The sequence below is a fragment of the Coregonus clupeaformis genome, unplaced genomic scaffold (genome assembly GCF_020615455.1).
Source record: "Coregonus clupeaformis isolate EN_2021a unplaced genomic scaffold, ASM2061545v1 scaf5149, whole genome shotgun sequence".
Classification (NCBI taxonomy): Eukaryota; Metazoa; Chordata; class Actinopteri; order Salmoniformes; family Salmonidae; genus Coregonus; species Coregonus clupeaformis.
The window spans coordinates 1-17,432 of record NW_025538603.1 but is presented as its reverse complement, the minus strand read 5'-3'; the positions used below and the strand labels follow the sequence as shown (position 1 = coordinate 17,432).

Here is a 17,432-nt window from a genome sequence, read left to right as displayed (position 1 = left end):
ATCACAATTGTACTAATAATTTGGTCTTTCAATGCCAGAGTCGACAGACAAGTTCCTTACTTTCTCCCCCTACTGGCCTCTTCTATTTTCCAATTAGCTGGTTGTAATTTTGGATAGATCATTTTGCATATATAAAACTGCATGTGTGACATAACTCCACCAGTCCCTATTTATGATATAATTTACAAAGATTAGAACAACGTTTCCCCCAAATATTATGTTTAATATATATATATATATATATAGTATATTCAGAGTTTAACCATAATATTTGTTGTAATATTTGTTCTGTCTTTTCTGGTGGATTAAACATAGCAATATTTTGGAGATTATTTCATTTTCAAATAACCGAAAGTGAGAGGTTGTAATCTGAATAAATGGAAAAAGGCCATTCTTGAACATGGGGTGAGCCATACTTACAAATCTGCTAGAGAACCAGTTCGGATTTAACATCACTTTAGTAAATACTGCAGTATTATCCACAAAAAACATCACTTATCTAATAAATACTACAGTATTATCCACAAAAAAAAGCACTTTAATAAATACTACAGTATTGTCCGAATTTAAAAAAAACCATGTACATATACCCTGTCCATTCCCTCCCCCATATCGCAATTTGTGGCAACCATAAGTGAAAAACCTACATGCCAAGTATAGACCATATTGTGTTCCATTCAGGTTGTAGGGAGATAAGAATCTCTGTACTATCTGGTCAGACCCCAGACCCCAGACCTACCTACCTACCTACCTACCTACCTACCTACCACCTACAGGCAGTGGTGGAAAAAGTACCCAATTGTCATACTTGAGTAAAAGAAAGTATAGATACCTTAATAGAAAGTTACTCAAGTAAAAATAAGTCACCCAGTAAAATACTACTTGAGTAAAAGTATTTGGTTCAAATATACTTAAGTATTTTTAAGTAAATGTAATTGCTAAAATATACTTAAGTATCAAAAGTAAAAGTACAAGTATAAATCATTTCAAATTCCTTCTATTAAGCAAAGCAGGAGGCACCATTTTCTTGTTTTTAACATGTATGGACAGCCAGGGCACACTCCAACACTCAGACATCATTTACAAAAGATACATTTTGTGTTTTAGTGAGTCCGCCAGATCAGAGGCAGAAGGGATGACCATGTGTTGTCTTGATAAGTGTGTGAATTGAACAATTTTCCTGTCCTGATAAGCATTCAAAATGTAACAAGTACTTCTGGGTATCAGGTAAAGTGTATGGAGTAAAAGTACATCATTTTCTTTAGGAATGTAATGAAGGAAAAGTTGTCAAAAATATAAATAGTGCAGTAAAGATTAAAAAACCCTGACTAAAAGTAGTACTTTAAGTATTTTTACTTAAGTACTTTACACCACTACCTACAGTCTATGGAGAATGTGTTATTTTAGTATTTCTACAGTAGGTTTCCCTGGAAGGAGAAAGCCTCCACTTCTATGTCAAAGATAATAAAACAAAAACAGTTTGTAATCTACAGTAATGTCTGCAAAAAACACTACAGTAAATACTATATTATAATACAATCTGCAAAAACACTACATTAATTACTATAGTATACACTACAGTTTTATTTTACTACAGTATTTATACTATAGTTAACTTTAAATACTACAGTATACTACAGTAACTACTACAGTATTCACTGTAGTGTTTCTACAACTGACTTTAGTCCGCAAAAACACAACAGTGAATACTACACTAAAGTATGCAAAAACACTACAGTGAATAGCATAGTATTTATACCATAGCATACTATAGTATTTTTCATGTGGGTATTGTCTTTTCTTTCTGCAAAAAAAGTAGTGTGGGTAGTTCCAGTAGTTAGCTACAATGCTACATGGCAGAAAAGTAATTAACTACTGAAAACACTACCTAGGTTTAAATGTAGTTTAACTACCAGCAAGCTACTGTAAAATGTAGCCAAATGTTTAACTACATGCAGGTCACTGCAGTTATGAAATAACACCCCTGTTCTTAACTCCTCACAACTTCTAAACGTAATATAAAAACTGCAATAAATGCTACAAAAATACACACACATGTACAGTGAGGGGAAAAAAAGTATTTGATCCCCTGCTGATTTTGTACGTTTGCCCACTGACAAAGAAATGATCAGTCTATAATTTTAATGGTAGGTTTATTTGAACAGTGAGAGACAGAATAACAACATCAAAATCCAGAAAAACGCATGTCAAAAAATGTTATCATTTTTTTGCATTTTAATGAGGGAAATAAGTATTTGACCCCTCTCAATCAGAAAGATTTCTAGTCCCAGGTGTCTTTTATACAGGTAACGAGCTGAGATTAGAGCACACTCTTAAAGGGAGTGCTCCCCAATCTCAGCTTGTTACCTGTATAAAAGACACACTGTCCACAGAAGCAATCAATCAATCAGATTCCAAACTCTCCACCATGGCCAAGACCAAAGAGCCCTCCAAGGATGTCAGGGACAAGATTGTAGACCTACACAAGGCTGGAATGGGCTACAAGACCATCGCCAAGCAGCTTGGTGAGAAGGTGACAACAGTTGGTGCGATTATTCGCAAAATGGAAGAAACACAAAAGACCTGTCAATCTCCCTCAGCCTGGGGCTCCATGCAAGATCTCACCTCGTGGAGTTGCAATGATCATGAGAACGCTGAGAATCAGCCCAGAACTACACGGGAGGATCTTGTCAATGATCTCAAGGCAGCTGGGACCATAGTCACCAGAAAACAATTGGTAACACACTACGCCGTGAAGGACTGAAATCCTGCAGCGCCCGCAAGATCCCCTGCTCAAGAAAAGCACATATACAGGGCCGTCTGAAGTTTGCCAATGAACATCTGAATGATTCAGGAGAGAACTGCGTGTAAAGTGGTTATCCCACTGGCTATAGGGTGAACGCACCAATTGGTGAGTCGTTCTGGATAAGAGCGTCTGCTAAATGAACGTAAATGTGCTCCTTAGAGCAAGGCATCAACCCTAATTGCTCCCCTGTAAGTCGCTCTGGTTAAGAGCGTCTGCTAATGACTAAAATGTAAAATGTAAAAAAAAAAGTGTTGTGGTCAGATGGAGACCAAAATGGAGCTCTTGCCATCAACTCAACTCGCGTGTTTGGAGGAGGAGGAATGCTGCCTATGACCCCAAGAACAACATCCCCACCGTCAAACATGGAGGTGGAAACATTATGCTTTGGGGGTGTTTTTCTGCTAAAGGGACAGGACAACTTCACCGCATCAAAGGGACGATGGACGGGGCCATGTACGGTCCAAATCTTGGGTGAGAACCTCCTTCCCTCAGTCAGGGCATTGGAAATGGGTCGTGGATGGGTATTCCAGCTTGACAATGACCCAAAACACATGGCCAAGGCAACAAAGGAGTGGCTCAGAAGAAGCACATTACAGATCCTGGAGTGGCCTAGCCAGTCTCCAGACCTTAATCTCATAGAAAATCTGTGGAGGAGCTGAAGGTTCGAGTTGCCAAACGTCAGCCTCGGAAACCTTAATGACTTGGAGAAGATCTGCAAAGAGGAGTGGAACAAAATCCCTCCTGAGATGTGTGTGCAAACCTGGTGGCCAACTACAAGAAACGTCTGACCTCTGTGATTGCCAACAAGGGTTTTAGCCACCAAGTACATAAGTCATGTTTGCAGAGGGGTCAAATACTTATTTCCCTCATTAAAATGCAAATCCATTTATAACATTTTTTGACATCATTTTTTTGTTGTTATTCTGTCTCTCACTGTTCAAATAAACCTACCATTAAAATTATAGACTGATCATGTCTTTGTCAGTGGGCAAACGTACAAAATCAGCAGGGGATCAAATACTTTTTTTCCCCTCACTGTATACAATACTACCAATACTACACAACATATACACAACTTTCCCACTGTGTTTGTCCACAGTACCTGTTTGAGCAGGAGACGTGGTCTAAGTGTTTTTCATCCCATCAGCATCGTGGGTGGGCAATGACTCTGCTCTCCATCCTGCTGGGGCTCAGTGGGCTGGAGTTCATCATCTGTTTCCTGCAGGTCATCAACGGACTGGTGACAGCTGTCTGTAGACCCTGCTGCTACAAACAGGACTACACCCTCAACGCCTGAACACACACACACACACAGACATAGATGAGATGCAGTACACGCACAAAGCGCACGCATGCACACACACACACAAATGTGACACAAGCACACACACATGTAAATTATACATACACACGCATGCATATAACATAAGATCCACGGGCATACCCATGAAATGACATATAAGTCACATGCCAGGAGTGTACACTACCAGCTGGGGGGAACATTGCTTCCTGGATACTCGTTGTTATCTCCTTGTTGGTTTCTAATCAGGAAGTGTGATTCAGGAAGTGTGATTCAGGAAGTGTGATTCGGGAAGTGTGATTCACAAGCGAATGCTGCCTCATCTCTGTATGAGGGAGAGATACCTGTCTGAATGTTTAGTTCATTTATGGTATTCATTTCAAAGCACTGTATTAGAAACCGCCGGATGAAAGTTTGTATTATATAGACCGTAACTGCAGCCTTTTTTATGTTTTGTATTTTTATGTTATGTCTTAACCCACTGGGCACAGACGTCAGTTCAACGTCTAGTTTTGATTTATATTTGGTTGAGTTGTCAACTAACGTGAATTTTACGTGAAATCAACAAAAAGTCACCCTGTCATTGGATTTAGGGTAGCCCTTTCCTGCAGTCAAATTACCTAGTGGCCCCATGGGTTATAATTAATAAACATTATTTTTAAAAACCTGCAAAAAATCTGGTGTTTCTATGTCAAACAGTTTAGTTATATTTCAGTCTTCTGTGATGTATATAAAGTCTAATTTTGGGATGCAAACTCAAAATTGAATACATTTCAACTCTGTATCTGACATGGTACAGGTGTCTTCTTTTTAAGCCCATAACCATGTGTGTGAAGTTTATACTTTTGTTTCTAAGTAGACTTGTTTAAGACTACCAAGAAACACTACTTGTGACCCTGATTTGCCCACTGCAGTAAAACGTTTTAAGTTTGGTGGAAAAAAAGACTGTTGTTTTAACATCATCACATTTAATTTTTTGTTGTTGAAATTATGTGGAAACAATGTTGATTCAACCAGTTTTTGCCCAGTGGGAAGTCTACACAAGCACAAAATAATTTTTGGGGGTATGAAAGTTTTGTCTTTTGTATTAATATTTTCATTTTAAGTGTATTGTAAATTATTGTCTAGATGTTAAGATGTTAAGGCCATTTTATATATTTAGTGCATTTGTCATATTTCTATAATGTTTGTGCTGCCTTAAATAAGTATTTTCCATTTGAATTGTTCCTTGATTATTCCTATTTGTTTTGTAGTAAACTTGCTATATTTGTCAAAGTTGTATACTTTGGTACCTATTTGAGTACGTATTTACCAATGGAGAGCTAATGAAGTCTTAGGAGGAATCCCAAATAGACCCTTTAAACCCCTACACCCAGTGCACCCTATGAGATTTTAGAGGATTTGATTGGTATTAGCAATATGGTGAATGTTCCACCCCCGCCTATCAGAGGGAAAGGTCATCATTCCATAGTTCTGATGTTATACTGCCACTATCTGGCTCAAATGTAGAACTACAGTATTTTAACACCCACTTGGAATATGCTGGGCAACAACCATTGGTCAATTGCAAAAAGTAGATTTGTTTATTGTCATTGACTAGATTGGGCCGGACCCATTTTAGCCTGGAGAAGAGGTTAGTCGTTGACTAGATTGGGCCGGACCCATTTTAGCCTGGGGAAGAGGTTAGTCATTGACTAGATTGGGATTTTTTGTTGTTGCATGACCTTAGATTAGTGGGAGGTAATTGTTGTCCCCCTCACGTCACTGGTTGACCCTCACTACCCTATGGTGATGATATACTGGAGTTCCCCGTAGAGAGGTGAGGTAAGTTGAGCCACCCTTGTTTCTACACAAAATGTATAATTTGACCAAATTTTAAGAAGAGGTCATCGTTTCATGGAGTCTGTGAAGGAAGAAACCATATGGAAAAAGTGGTAAGCAAGTAAGGTCCAAAAAAGCGATTTTCACCAAGTCAAATTAATGAATTGTGTTAGAGGTTTCACGATACTTGTATCTAAACCAAAGTAGATAATTTAAAGATTGTTCTATACATCAGTTGAGGTCGCTATAAGCTTCAATATGAGGACCTAAACCTAGCATAAAAGCATCCTTGTAGCTGTGTGGGCTAATACAGTCAAAATGTTTGCCTTGGTGTAAGTTGAGCCAATGGTTGATCCAGTGGCAAGTTGAGCAAATTGAAGTTGTTTTCTTCCCAGGCATAATGCAAATCATTATTGCTGGGACATAAGGTAACCACAGGGCCTGGCCTATGTTTTAAAGTGTTCAAAAAGTACAAAGTGTTTGTTAGGTGTTAAGCCTGTGTTATAATATGCTTAAAATTATTAAAAGACAAAACAGCGATTGCGATTGTGTTGAATTGTGTTTTAGGGAAATAATGATAGACATGGTTATAAAAAGGTAGTTTTTAATTTAGAACATACATTTGTAGGTGACTTAACTTACCCTGTCCGGCAGCACAACTTACCTCATACCCAGGGTAAGTTGTGCCAAGAGGCCACTTTTTTTGAACAAGCTATGTTTTCTACAATTCTGATTATTTCCAGGGATACACAACATCCTGAAATACATGTAGATATATTTGTTAGAAAGAATACTACATTTCTCTTGATGGAGCGATGCTGAATATAAAAAAAAAAGCTCAACTATTCCCGTAAACCGTGTTGATTCTCGCTCCGAGTTAGGAAACCACACCGTCATGCGCTGTTTGTCAGTCTTATGTAAATAGTGTCTGTTTTCCAGTGATTGACTGAAGCAACTCATTGTCCTACGATGTGATTGGCCCATTGTTGTTAGAAATAAAGCTCTCTTTGTGGATTTGGTAGACAAAGTAACAATGGGTAGAATTATGTGGCATCACAAGGATAGTAAAACAAGTAAAAATAAAAAGTGGGGACATTTCGCCAGTCCCCAAAAAGGAAGAAAAAATATATTTTAGGCTTAGGGGTTAGGTTTAGGGTTATAATTAGGGTTAGGTTTAGGGTTTTGAGGGTAAGGTTTGGTTATTAAGGGTTAGGGGTTAGGGGAAAACAGGATTTTGAATGGGAATACATTTTTGGGTCCCCATTTGGATAGTAAAACCAATGTGTGTGTGTGTGTGTGTGTGTGTGTGTGTGTGTGTGTGTGTGTGTGTGTGTGTGTGTGTGTGTGTGTGTGTGTGTGTGTGTGTGTGTGTGTGTGTGTGTGTGTGTGTGTGTGTGTGTGTGTGTGTGTGTGTGTGTGTGTGTGTGTGTGTGTGTGTGTGCGCGCGCGCGCATGTAGCAGTAAGATAGACATGAGGTTACTACATACCATTTGGGGAAAATAAGTGATGGCCTTCCCCAGGTCAAAGGTCAGAGGTCTGGAGATTCTGCACCTGTGTGGGTGTGGGTGTGTGTTTGTGTGTGTGTGTGAGGTCACACTGCCTGTTTGTGATTGGCTGTGTGGACCCATCACCCCAGTATCTATAAAGGCCTGTGTGTCTGTTCATAAGTCATCTGACTGCCTGGAGCCAACATGGGGGAGCTGTACGGCGAGCCTGTTCCTTCTACTGGGGTGCTTCACCACTGTGTTCTGTATCACACGGGAATATTTCATCGGGATTCAGGAGATCCAGTGGGATTATGCTCCCTCTGGGAAAAACATCATCCTCAACAAAACACTGAAGGAAGATGAGTGAGTAATTAGTACAACTGTAATGAAGAAGTACAACTGTAATGAAGAAGTAATAATTATATATATATATATATATATATATATATACGCACATACACACTGTATATGTAGAAGTGTTGGGAAGTTATGATAGGAGTGTTTAAGAATTGAGTTGAACACAGCATTGCCTGTGTGATACACTTGTTACAGTGAAATCTACATTGTACAATGCCTTCAGTAAGTATTCACACCGCTTGACTTTTTTCCGCATTTTGTTTTGTGACAAAGTGGGATTAAAATGGATTGAATTGTAATTTTTTTTGTCATCAATCTACACAAAATACTGTCAAAAGTGGAAGAACATTTACATTATTATTCGTTATTTATTTATTTTGAAAAAACGCTAATATATCTTGATTAGATTAAGTATTCAACCCCCTGAGTCAATACATGTTAGAAACACCTTTGACAGCGAGTACAGCTGTGAGTATTTTTTTTTTTGGGTACATTTCTAAGAGCTTTGCACACATGGATTGTATGGCAGGTAACCTAGCGGTTAAGAGCGTTGGGCCAGGAACCGAAAGGTCGCTGGTTTGAATCCCCAAGCCGGCAAGGTGGAATGATCTGTTGTTCTGTTCTTGAGCAAGGCAGTTTACCCCCCAACAACTGCTCTCCGGACGCAGATTATGTCTGATTCAGTTGGGTTGAATACGGAAGACACATTTTGGTTTAATGCATTCAGTTGTGCAACTTTCCCTATAATACTTGTACATTATTTCATTTTTTTATTCTTCAAGCTCTGTCAAGTTGGTTGTTGATCATTCCTAGACAGCCATTTTCGAAGTCTTGCCATGGATTTTCAAGCCGATTTAAGTCAAAACTGTAACTAGGCCACTCAGGAACATTCAATGTCATCTTGGTAAGCAACCCCAGTGTATATTTGGCCTTGTGATTTTGGTTATTGTCCTGCTGAAAGGCGAATTCGTCTCCCAGTGTCTGTTGGAAAGTAGACTGAACCAGGTTTTCCAATAGGTTTTTCCTGTGCTTAGCTGTATTCCATTTATTTTTATCATAAAAACTCCATAGTCCTTGCCGATGACAAGCACACCCATGCTTGAAAATATGAAGAGTGGTACTCAGTGATGTGCTATGTTGGATTTGCCCCAAACATGGACAAAAAGTTAATTTCCTTGCCACATTTGTTGCAGTATTACTTAAGTGCCTTGTTGCAAACAGGATAAATGTTTTGGAATAAAATAAAATCTGAACAGGCTTCCTTCTTTTCACTGTCATTTTGTTAGTATTGTGGAGTAACTACAATGTTGTTGATCCATCCTCTGTTATCTCCTATCACAACCATTAAACTCTGTAACTGTTTTAAAATCACCATTGGCCTCATGGTGAAATCCCTGAGCGGTTTCCTTCCTCTCCGGCAACTGAGTTAGGAAGGACGCCTGCATCTTTGTAGTGACTGATTGTATTGATACACCATCCAAAGTGTAATTAATAACTTCACCATGCTCAAAGGGATAATCAATGTCTGCTTTTTTGTTTTGTTTTTACCCATCTACCAATAGGTGCCCTTCTTTGCAAGCCATTGGAAAACCTCCCTGGTCTTTGTGGTTGAATCTGTGCTTGAAATTCATTACTCGATTGAGGGACCTTACAGATAATTGTATGTGTGCGGTACAGAGATGGGGTAGTCATTGAAAAATCATGTTAATATCAGTAAGAGTCTATTGCCGTACCCGTGCGTCAACGTAACATAATAAAAAAATCCCCATCAAAATCTGTTGGTTTAAGCTGAATATATGTTTTTTTGCATGGGCTGCATCTCAATCCACGCATCCACCTATGTCGGCCTTCCGTATATCTAGATATACTGTAGATAGGACCTTTATTTTTTTACTGTCTTTTTTGCCATTTATGAATGTGTTATTCAATGCGTTTCTATGGACTATAGTATTAAAGGCCAAATTCAATATTTTATCAAATCATTTTTGTATATATTTCTTTACTATTCCATATGTTAGCTTAGTAGTACCCCGCTCCCAACAGCTTAGACTTTGAGGTTAACCACAATTATTGAACACAGAATGAGCCCATGCAACTTATTATGTGATTTGTTAAGCACATTTTTACTCCTGAACTTATTTAGACTTGTCATAACAAAGGGGTTGAATAATTATTGACTCAAGACATTTCAGCTTTTCATTTTTATTTAATTGTCATATTTTGGAACAAAGCCAGTCCAAAAATGTTACCTCACTTTTTTCACTCGCATATCAAATCAAATCAAATCAAATTTTATTGGTAACATGCGCCGAATACAACAGGTGCAGACATTACAGTGAAATGCTTACTTACAGCCCTTAACCAACAGTGCATTTATTTTAAACAAAAAAGTAAGAATAAAACAACAACAAAAAAAGTGTTGAGAAAAAAGAGCAGAAGTAAAATAAAGTGACAGTAGGGAGGCTATATACAGTAAAATAAAGTGACAGTAGGGAGGCTATATATACAGGGGTACCGTTGCAGAGTCAATGTGCGGGGCACCGGCTAGTTGAGGTAGTTGAGGTAATATGTACATGTGGGTAGAGTTAAAGTGACTATGCATAAATACTTAACAGAGTAGCAGCAGCGTAAAAGGATGGGGTGGGGGGCAGTGCAAATAGTCCGGGTAGCCATGATTAGCTCTTCAGGAGTCTTATGGCTTGGGGGTAGAAGCTGTTGAGAAGTCTTTTGGACCTAGACTTGGCACTCCGGTACCGCTTGCCGTGCGGTAGCAGAGAGAACAGTCTATGACTAGGGTGGCTGGAGTCTTTGACAATTTTGAGGGCCTTCCTCTGACACCGCCATGGTATAGAGGTCCTGGATGGCAGGGAGCTTTGCCCCAGTGATGTACTGGGCCGTTCGCTCTACCCTCTGTAGTGCCTTGCGGTCAGAGGCCAAGCAGTTGCCATACCAGGCGGTGATGCAGCCAGTCAGGATGCTCTCGATGGTGCAGCTGTAGAATTTTGAGGATCTGAGGACCCATGCCAAATCTTTTTTAGTCTCTGAGGGGAATAGGCTTTGTCGTGCCCTCTTCCACGACTGTCTTGGTGTTTTGGACCATGATAGTTCGGTTGGTGATGTGGACACCAAGGAACTTGAAGCTCTCAACCTGTTCCACTATCAGCCCCGTCGATGAGAATGGGGGCGTGCTCAGTCCTCTTTTTTTCCTGTAGTCCACAATCATCTCCTTTGTCTTGGTCACGTTGAGGGAGAGGTTGTTGTCCTGGCACCACATGGCCAGATCTCTGACCTCCTCCCCTATAGGCTGTCTCATCGTTGTCGGTGATCAGGCCTACCACTGTTGTGTCGTCGGCAAACTTAATGATGGTGTTGGAGTCGTGCCTGGCCATGCAGTCATGGGTGAACAGAGAGTACAGGGGAGGGGGACTGAGCACGCACCCTGAGGCCCCCCGTGTTGAGGATCAGTGTGCAGATGTGTTGTTACCTACCCTTACCACCTGGGGGCGGCCCGTCAGGAAGTCCAGGATCCAGTTGCAGAGGGAGGTGTTTAGTCCCAGGATCCTTAGCTTAGTGATGAGCTTAGAGGGCACTATGGTGTTGAATGCTGAGCTGTAGTCAATGAATAGCATTCTCACGTAGGTGTTCCTCTTGTCCAGGTGGGAAAGGGCAGTGTGGAGGCGATAGAGATTGCATCATCTGTGGATCTGTTGGGGGCGGTATGCAAATTGGAGTGGGTCTAGGGTTTCTGGGATTATGCTGTTGATGTGAGCCATGACCAGTCTTTCAAAGCACTTCATGGCTACAGACGCCAGTGCTACGGGTCGGTAGTCATTTAGGCAGGTTATCTTAGAGTTCTTGGGCACGGGGACTATGGTGGTCTGCTTGAAACATGTTGGTATTACAGACTCAGTCAGGGACATGTTGAAAATGTCAGTGAAGACACTTGCCAGTTGGTCAGCACATGCTCGGAGTACACGTCCTGTGGTAATCCGTCGGCCTTGAATGTTGACCTGCTTAAAAGTCTTACTCACATCGGCTACGGAGAGCGTGATCACATAGTCGTCCGCGAACAGCTGGTGCTCTCATGCATGCTTCAGTGTTGCTTGCCTCGAAGCGAGCATAGAAGTGGTTTAGCTCAGTCTGGTAGGCTTGTGTCACTGGGTAGCTCGTGGCTGTTGCTTCCCTTTTGTAGTCTGTAATAGTTTTCAAGCCCTGCCACATCCGACGAGCGTCAGAGCCAGTGTAGTATGATTCAATCTTAGACCTGTATTGACTCTTTGCCTGTTTGATGGTTCGCCGGAGGTCATAGCGGGATTTCTTATAAGCTGTCCGGGTTAGAGTCCCGTTCCTTGAAAGCGGCAGCTCTACCCTTTAGCTCAGTGCGGATGTTTCCTGTAATCCATGGCTTCTGGTTGGGGTATGTACGTACGGTCACTGTGGGGACGACATCATCGATGCACTTATTGGATGAAGCCAGTGACTGATGTGGTGTACTCCTCAATGCTGTCTGAAGAATCCCGAACATGTTCCAGTCTGTGCTAGCAAAACAGTCCTGTAGCTTAGCATCTGCGTCATCTGACCACTTTTTTATTAACCGAATCACTGGTGCTTCCTGCTTCAGTTTTTGCTTATAAGCAGGAATCAGGAGGATAGAGTTATGGTCAGATTTGCCAAATGGAGGGCGAGGGAGAGCTTTGTATGCGTCTCTGTGTGTGGAGTAAAGGTGGTCTAGAGTTTTTTTTCCCTCTGGTTGCACATTTAACATGCTGGTAGAAATTAGGTAGAACGGATTTAAGTTTCCCTGCATTAAAGTCCCCGGCTACTAGGAGCGCTGCATCTGGATGAGCGTTTTCCTGTTGATTAATGGCCTTGTACAACTCATTCAGTGCAATCTTAATGCCAGTATTGGTTTGTGGTGGTAAATAGACAGCTATGAAAAATATAGATGAAAACTCTCTTGGTAAATAGTGTGGTCTACAGCTTATCATAAGATACTCTACCTCAGGCGAGCAAAACCTCGAGACTTCCTTAGTATTTGATTTTGTGCACCAGCTGTTGTTTACAAATATACAGAGACCGCCACCCCCTTGTCTTACCAGAGTCTGCCGTTCTGTCCCTGTCGATGTAGCGTATAGCCTGCTAGCTGAATGTTATCATTGTTGCCGTTCAGCCACGACTCCAGTGAAACATAAGATATTACAGTTTTTAATGTCCCGTTGGTAGGATAACCGGGAATCTTACCTATCGTCAATTTTATTCTCAAAAGATTGAACGCTTGGCTAATAGGATTGATGGGAGAGGCAGTTTACCCGCCGCCGATCGGATCCACAAGGCACCCGGATCTGCGTCCCGCGTTATCTCTCTTCCTCACGCAATGACGGGGATCTGGGCCTTCGGTGTCTGTAGGATATCCTTTGAACGCTCTTGAAGAAAAAATCTTCGTCCAATGCGAGGTGAGTAATCGCTGTCCTGATATCCAGAAGCTCTCTTTGGTTATAAGAGACGATGGCAGAAACATTATGTACAAAATAAATTACAAATAACGCGGAAAAACACACATAATAGTACAATTGGTTAGAGGGCTGTACAATTGGTTAGAGGGCTGTAATACTGTGTAGACTTTGTTTTTTTTTGGGATGAATCCATTGAATAGTGTGGGCAATAGTCCATGTGTGTGTGTGTGTGTGTGTGTGTGTGTATACATGTTCATTATCTTCTCCTAACCTCCTCCACTCCACTACAGACAGGCAGCTACGTTCCTGGAGCGCGGGCCCCAGCGGATCGGCAGTGTGTACAAGAAGGCAGTTTACCTGCAGTACACCGACGCCACCTACACAAAGGAGATAACCAAGCCCAAGTGGCTGGGCTTCCTGGGCCCTGTGATATCGGCTGAGGAAGGGGACGTGATCTGGGTCCATCTGAAGAACATGGCCACTAGGCCCTACTCCATCCACTCCCATGGAGTCATGTACAACAAGTCCAATGAGGGTGAGTGGATGTGGATGGATGTCTAGAATAGAGAATAGAATATCCTACAGTTATCAACGCAACCTCCAAGACACATTTACATTTGCCATAACTGCAGGCAACAGAGATTATGGATTGTGTTGCCGTCTGTAGATTATGGAGTGTGGTGGGACACCCTCTAATGTGAATCCTATGAATGTAGTGAGTGAATGGGGTGGGACACCCTCTAATGTGAATCCTATGAATGTAGTGAGTGAATGGGGTGGGACACCCTCTAATGTGAATCCTATGAATGTAGTGAGTGAATGGGGTGGGACACCCTCTAATGTGAATCCCGTGAATGTAGTGAGTGAATGGGGTGGGACACCCTCTAATGTGAATCCTATGAATGTAGTGAGTGAATGGGTGGGACACCCTCTAATGAATCCTATGAATGTAGTGAGTGAATGGGGTGGGACACCCTCTAATGTGAATCCCATGAATGTTAGTGAGTGAATGGGGTGGGACACCCTCTAATGTGAATCCTATGAATGTAGTGAGTGAATGGGGTGGGACACCCTCTAATGTGAATCCTATGAATGTAGTGAGTGAATGGGGTGGGACACCCTCTAATGTGAATCCTATGAATGTAGTGAGTGAATGGGGTGGGACACCTCTAATGTGAATCCTATGAATGTAGTGAGTGAATGGGGGTGGGACACCCTCTAATGTGAATCCTATGAATGTAGTGAGTGAATGGGGTGGGACACCCTCTAATGTGAATCCTATGAATGTAGTGAGTGAATGGGGTGGGACACCCTCTAATGTGAATCCTATGAATGTAGTGAGTGAATGGGGTGGGACACCCTCTAATGTGAATCCTATGAATGTAGTGAGTGAATGGGGTGGGACACCCTCAATGTGAATCCTATGAATGTAGTGAGTGAATGGGGTGGGACACCCTCTAATGTGAATCCTATGAATGTAGTGAGGTGAATGGGGTGGGACACCTCTAATGTGAATCCTAGTGAATGTAGTGAGAATGGGGTGGGACACCTCTAATGTGAATCTATGAATGTAGTGAGGAATGGGGGGGGGACACCTCTAATGTGAATCCTATGAATGTAGTGAGTGAATGGGGTGGACACCCTCTAATGTGAATCCTATGAATGTAGTGAGTGAATGGGGTGGACACCCTCTAATGTGAATCCTATGAATGTAGTGAGTGAATGGGGTGGACACCCTCTAATGTGAATCCTATGAATGTAGTGAGTGAATGGGGCGGGACACCCTCTAATGTGAATCCTATGAATGTAGTGAGTGAATGGGGCGACACCTCTAATGTGAATCCTATGAATGTAGTGAGTGAATGGGGCGGACACCCTCGCAATGTGAATCCTATGAATGTAGTGAGTGAATGGGGCGACACCCTCTAATGTGAATCCTATGAATGTAGTGAGTGAATGGGGCGGGACACCCTCTAATGTGAATCCTATGAATGTAGTGAGTGAATGGGGCGGGACACCCTCTAATGTGAATCCTATGAATGTAGTGAGTGAATGGGGCGGGACACCCTCTAATGTGAATCCTATGAATGTAGTGAGTGAATGGGAAGTGGACACCCTCTAATGTGAATCCTATGAATGTAGTGAGTGAATGGGGTGGGACACCCTCTAATGTGAATCCTATGAATGTAGTGAGTGAATGGGGCGGGACACCCTCTAATGTGAATCCTATGAATGTAGTGAGTGAATGGGGTGGGACACCCTCTAATGTGAATCCCTATGAATGTAGTGAGTGAATGGGGTGGGACACCCTCTAATGTGAATCCTATGAATGTAGTGAGTGAATGGGGCGGGACACCCTCTAATGTGAATCCTATGAATGTAGTGAGTGAATGGGGCGGGACACCCTCTAATGTGAATCCTATGAATGTAGTGAGTGAATGGGGCGGGACACCCTCTAATGTGAATCCTATGAATGTAGTGAGTGAATGGGTCGGACACCCTCACAATGTGAATCCTATGAATGTAGTGAGTGAATGGGGCGGGACACCCTCTAATGTGAATCCTATGAATGTAGTGAGTGAATGGGGTGGGACACCCTCTAATGTGAATCCTATGAATGTAGTGAGTGAATGGGGTGGGACACCCTCTAATGTGAATCCCTATGAATGTAGTGAGTGAATGGGGGTGGGACACCCTCTAATGTGAATCCTATGAATGTAGTGAGTGAATGGGGTGGGACACCCTCTAATGTGAATCCTATGAATGTAGTGAGTGAATGGGGTGGGACACCCTCTAATGTGAATCCTATGAATGTAGTGAGTGAATGGGGTGGGACACCCTCTAATGTGAATCCTATGAATGTAGTGAGTGAATGGGGTGGGACACCCTCTAATGTGAATCCTATGAATGTAGTGAGTGAATGGGGTGGGACACCCTCTAATGTGAATCCTATGAATGTAGTGAGTGAATGGGGTGGGACACCCTCTAATGTGAATCCTATGAATGTAGTGAGTGAATGGGGTGGGACACCCTCTAATGTGAATCCTATGAATGTAGTGAGTGAATGGGGTGGGACACCCTGTAATGTGAATCCTATGAATGTAGTGAGTGAATGGGGGGGGACACCTCTAATGTGAATCCTATGAATGTAGTGAGTGAATGGGCCGGACACCCTCTAATGTGAATCCTATGAATGTAGTGAGTGAATGGGGCGGGACACCCTCTAATGTGAATCCTATGAATGTAGTGAGGAATGGGGCGACACCCTCTAATGTGAATCCTATGAATGTAGTGAGTGAATGGGGCGGACACCCTCTAATGTGAATCCTATGAATGTAGTGAGTGAATGGGGCGGACACCCTCTAATGTGAATCCTATGAATGTAGTGAGTGAATGGGGCACACCCTCTAATGTGAATCCTATGAATGTAGTGAGTGAATGGGGCGGGACACCCTCTAATGTGAATCCTATGAATGTAGTGAGTGAATGGGGTGGGACACCCCTCTAATGTGAATCCTATGAATGTAGTGAGTGAATGGGGTGGACACCCTCTAATGTGAATCCTATGAATGTAGTGAGTGAATGGGGCGGACACCCTCTAATGTGAATCCTATGAATGTAGTGAGTGAATGGGGCGGACACCCTCTAATGTGAATCCTATGAATGTAGTGAGTGAATGGGGCGGACACCCTCTAATGTGAATCCTATGAATGTAGTGAGTGAATGGGGGCGGGACACCCTCAATGTGAATCCTATGAATGTAGTGAGTGAATGGGCCGGGACACCCTCTAATGTGAATCCTATGAATGTAGTGAGTGAATGGGGCGGACACCCTCCGAATGTGAATCCTATGAATGTAGTGAGTGAATGGGGCGGGACACCCTCTAATGTGAATCCTATGAATGTAGTGAGTGAATGGGGCGGACACCCTCTAATGTGAATCCTAAGAATGTAGTGAGTGAATGGGGCGGACACCCTCTAATGTGAATCCTATGAATGTAGTGAGTGAATGGGGCGGGACACCCTCTAATGTGAATCCTATGAATGTAGTGAGTGAATGGGGGCGGGACACCCCCTCTAATGTGAATCCTATGAATGTAGTGAGTGAATGGGGGCGGACACCTCTAATGTGAATCCTATGAATGTAGTGAGAGGAATGGGGTGTGACACCCTCTAATGTGAATCCTGAATGTAGTGAGGGGAATGG

General features: G+C 42.2%; 1 protein-coding gene across 1 annotated transcript; it reads left to right on the top strand.

Annotated features, from left to right (window-relative positions):
• The first annotated feature begins 3,968 nt into the window (after positions 1-3,968).
• LOC123490860 (ferroxidase HEPHL1-like) lies at positions 3,969-14,068 on the top strand. Its single transcript, XM_045220710.1, has 3 exons — positions 3,969-4,046; positions 7,597-7,778; positions 13,516-14,068. The coding sequence occupies exons 1-3, from the start codon at positions 3,969-3,971 to the stop codon at positions 13,784-13,786; spliced, it is 531 nt and encodes a 176-aa protein (XP_045076645.1). The 3' UTR covers positions 13,787-14,068.
• Positions 14,069-17,432: the final 3,364 nt, after the last annotated feature.

What these genes read in the sequence shown, in the direction of transcription:
- LOC123490860 (XM_045220710.1), top strand. Translation starts at nt 3,969, where the DNA reads ATGACTCTGCTCTCCATCCTGCTGGGGCTCAGTGGGCTGGAGTTCATC. An exon ending in TGCAGGTCATCAACGGACTG is followed by an intron (nt 4,047 to 7,596) that starts GTGACAGCTGTC and finishes TCTGTTCATAAG; the next exon opens with TCATCTGACTGCCTGGAGCC. An exon ending in AAAACACTGAAGGAAGATGA is followed by an intron (nt 7,779 to 13,515) that starts GTGAGTAATTAG and finishes ACTCCACTACAG; the next exon opens with ACAGGCAGCTACGTTCCTGG.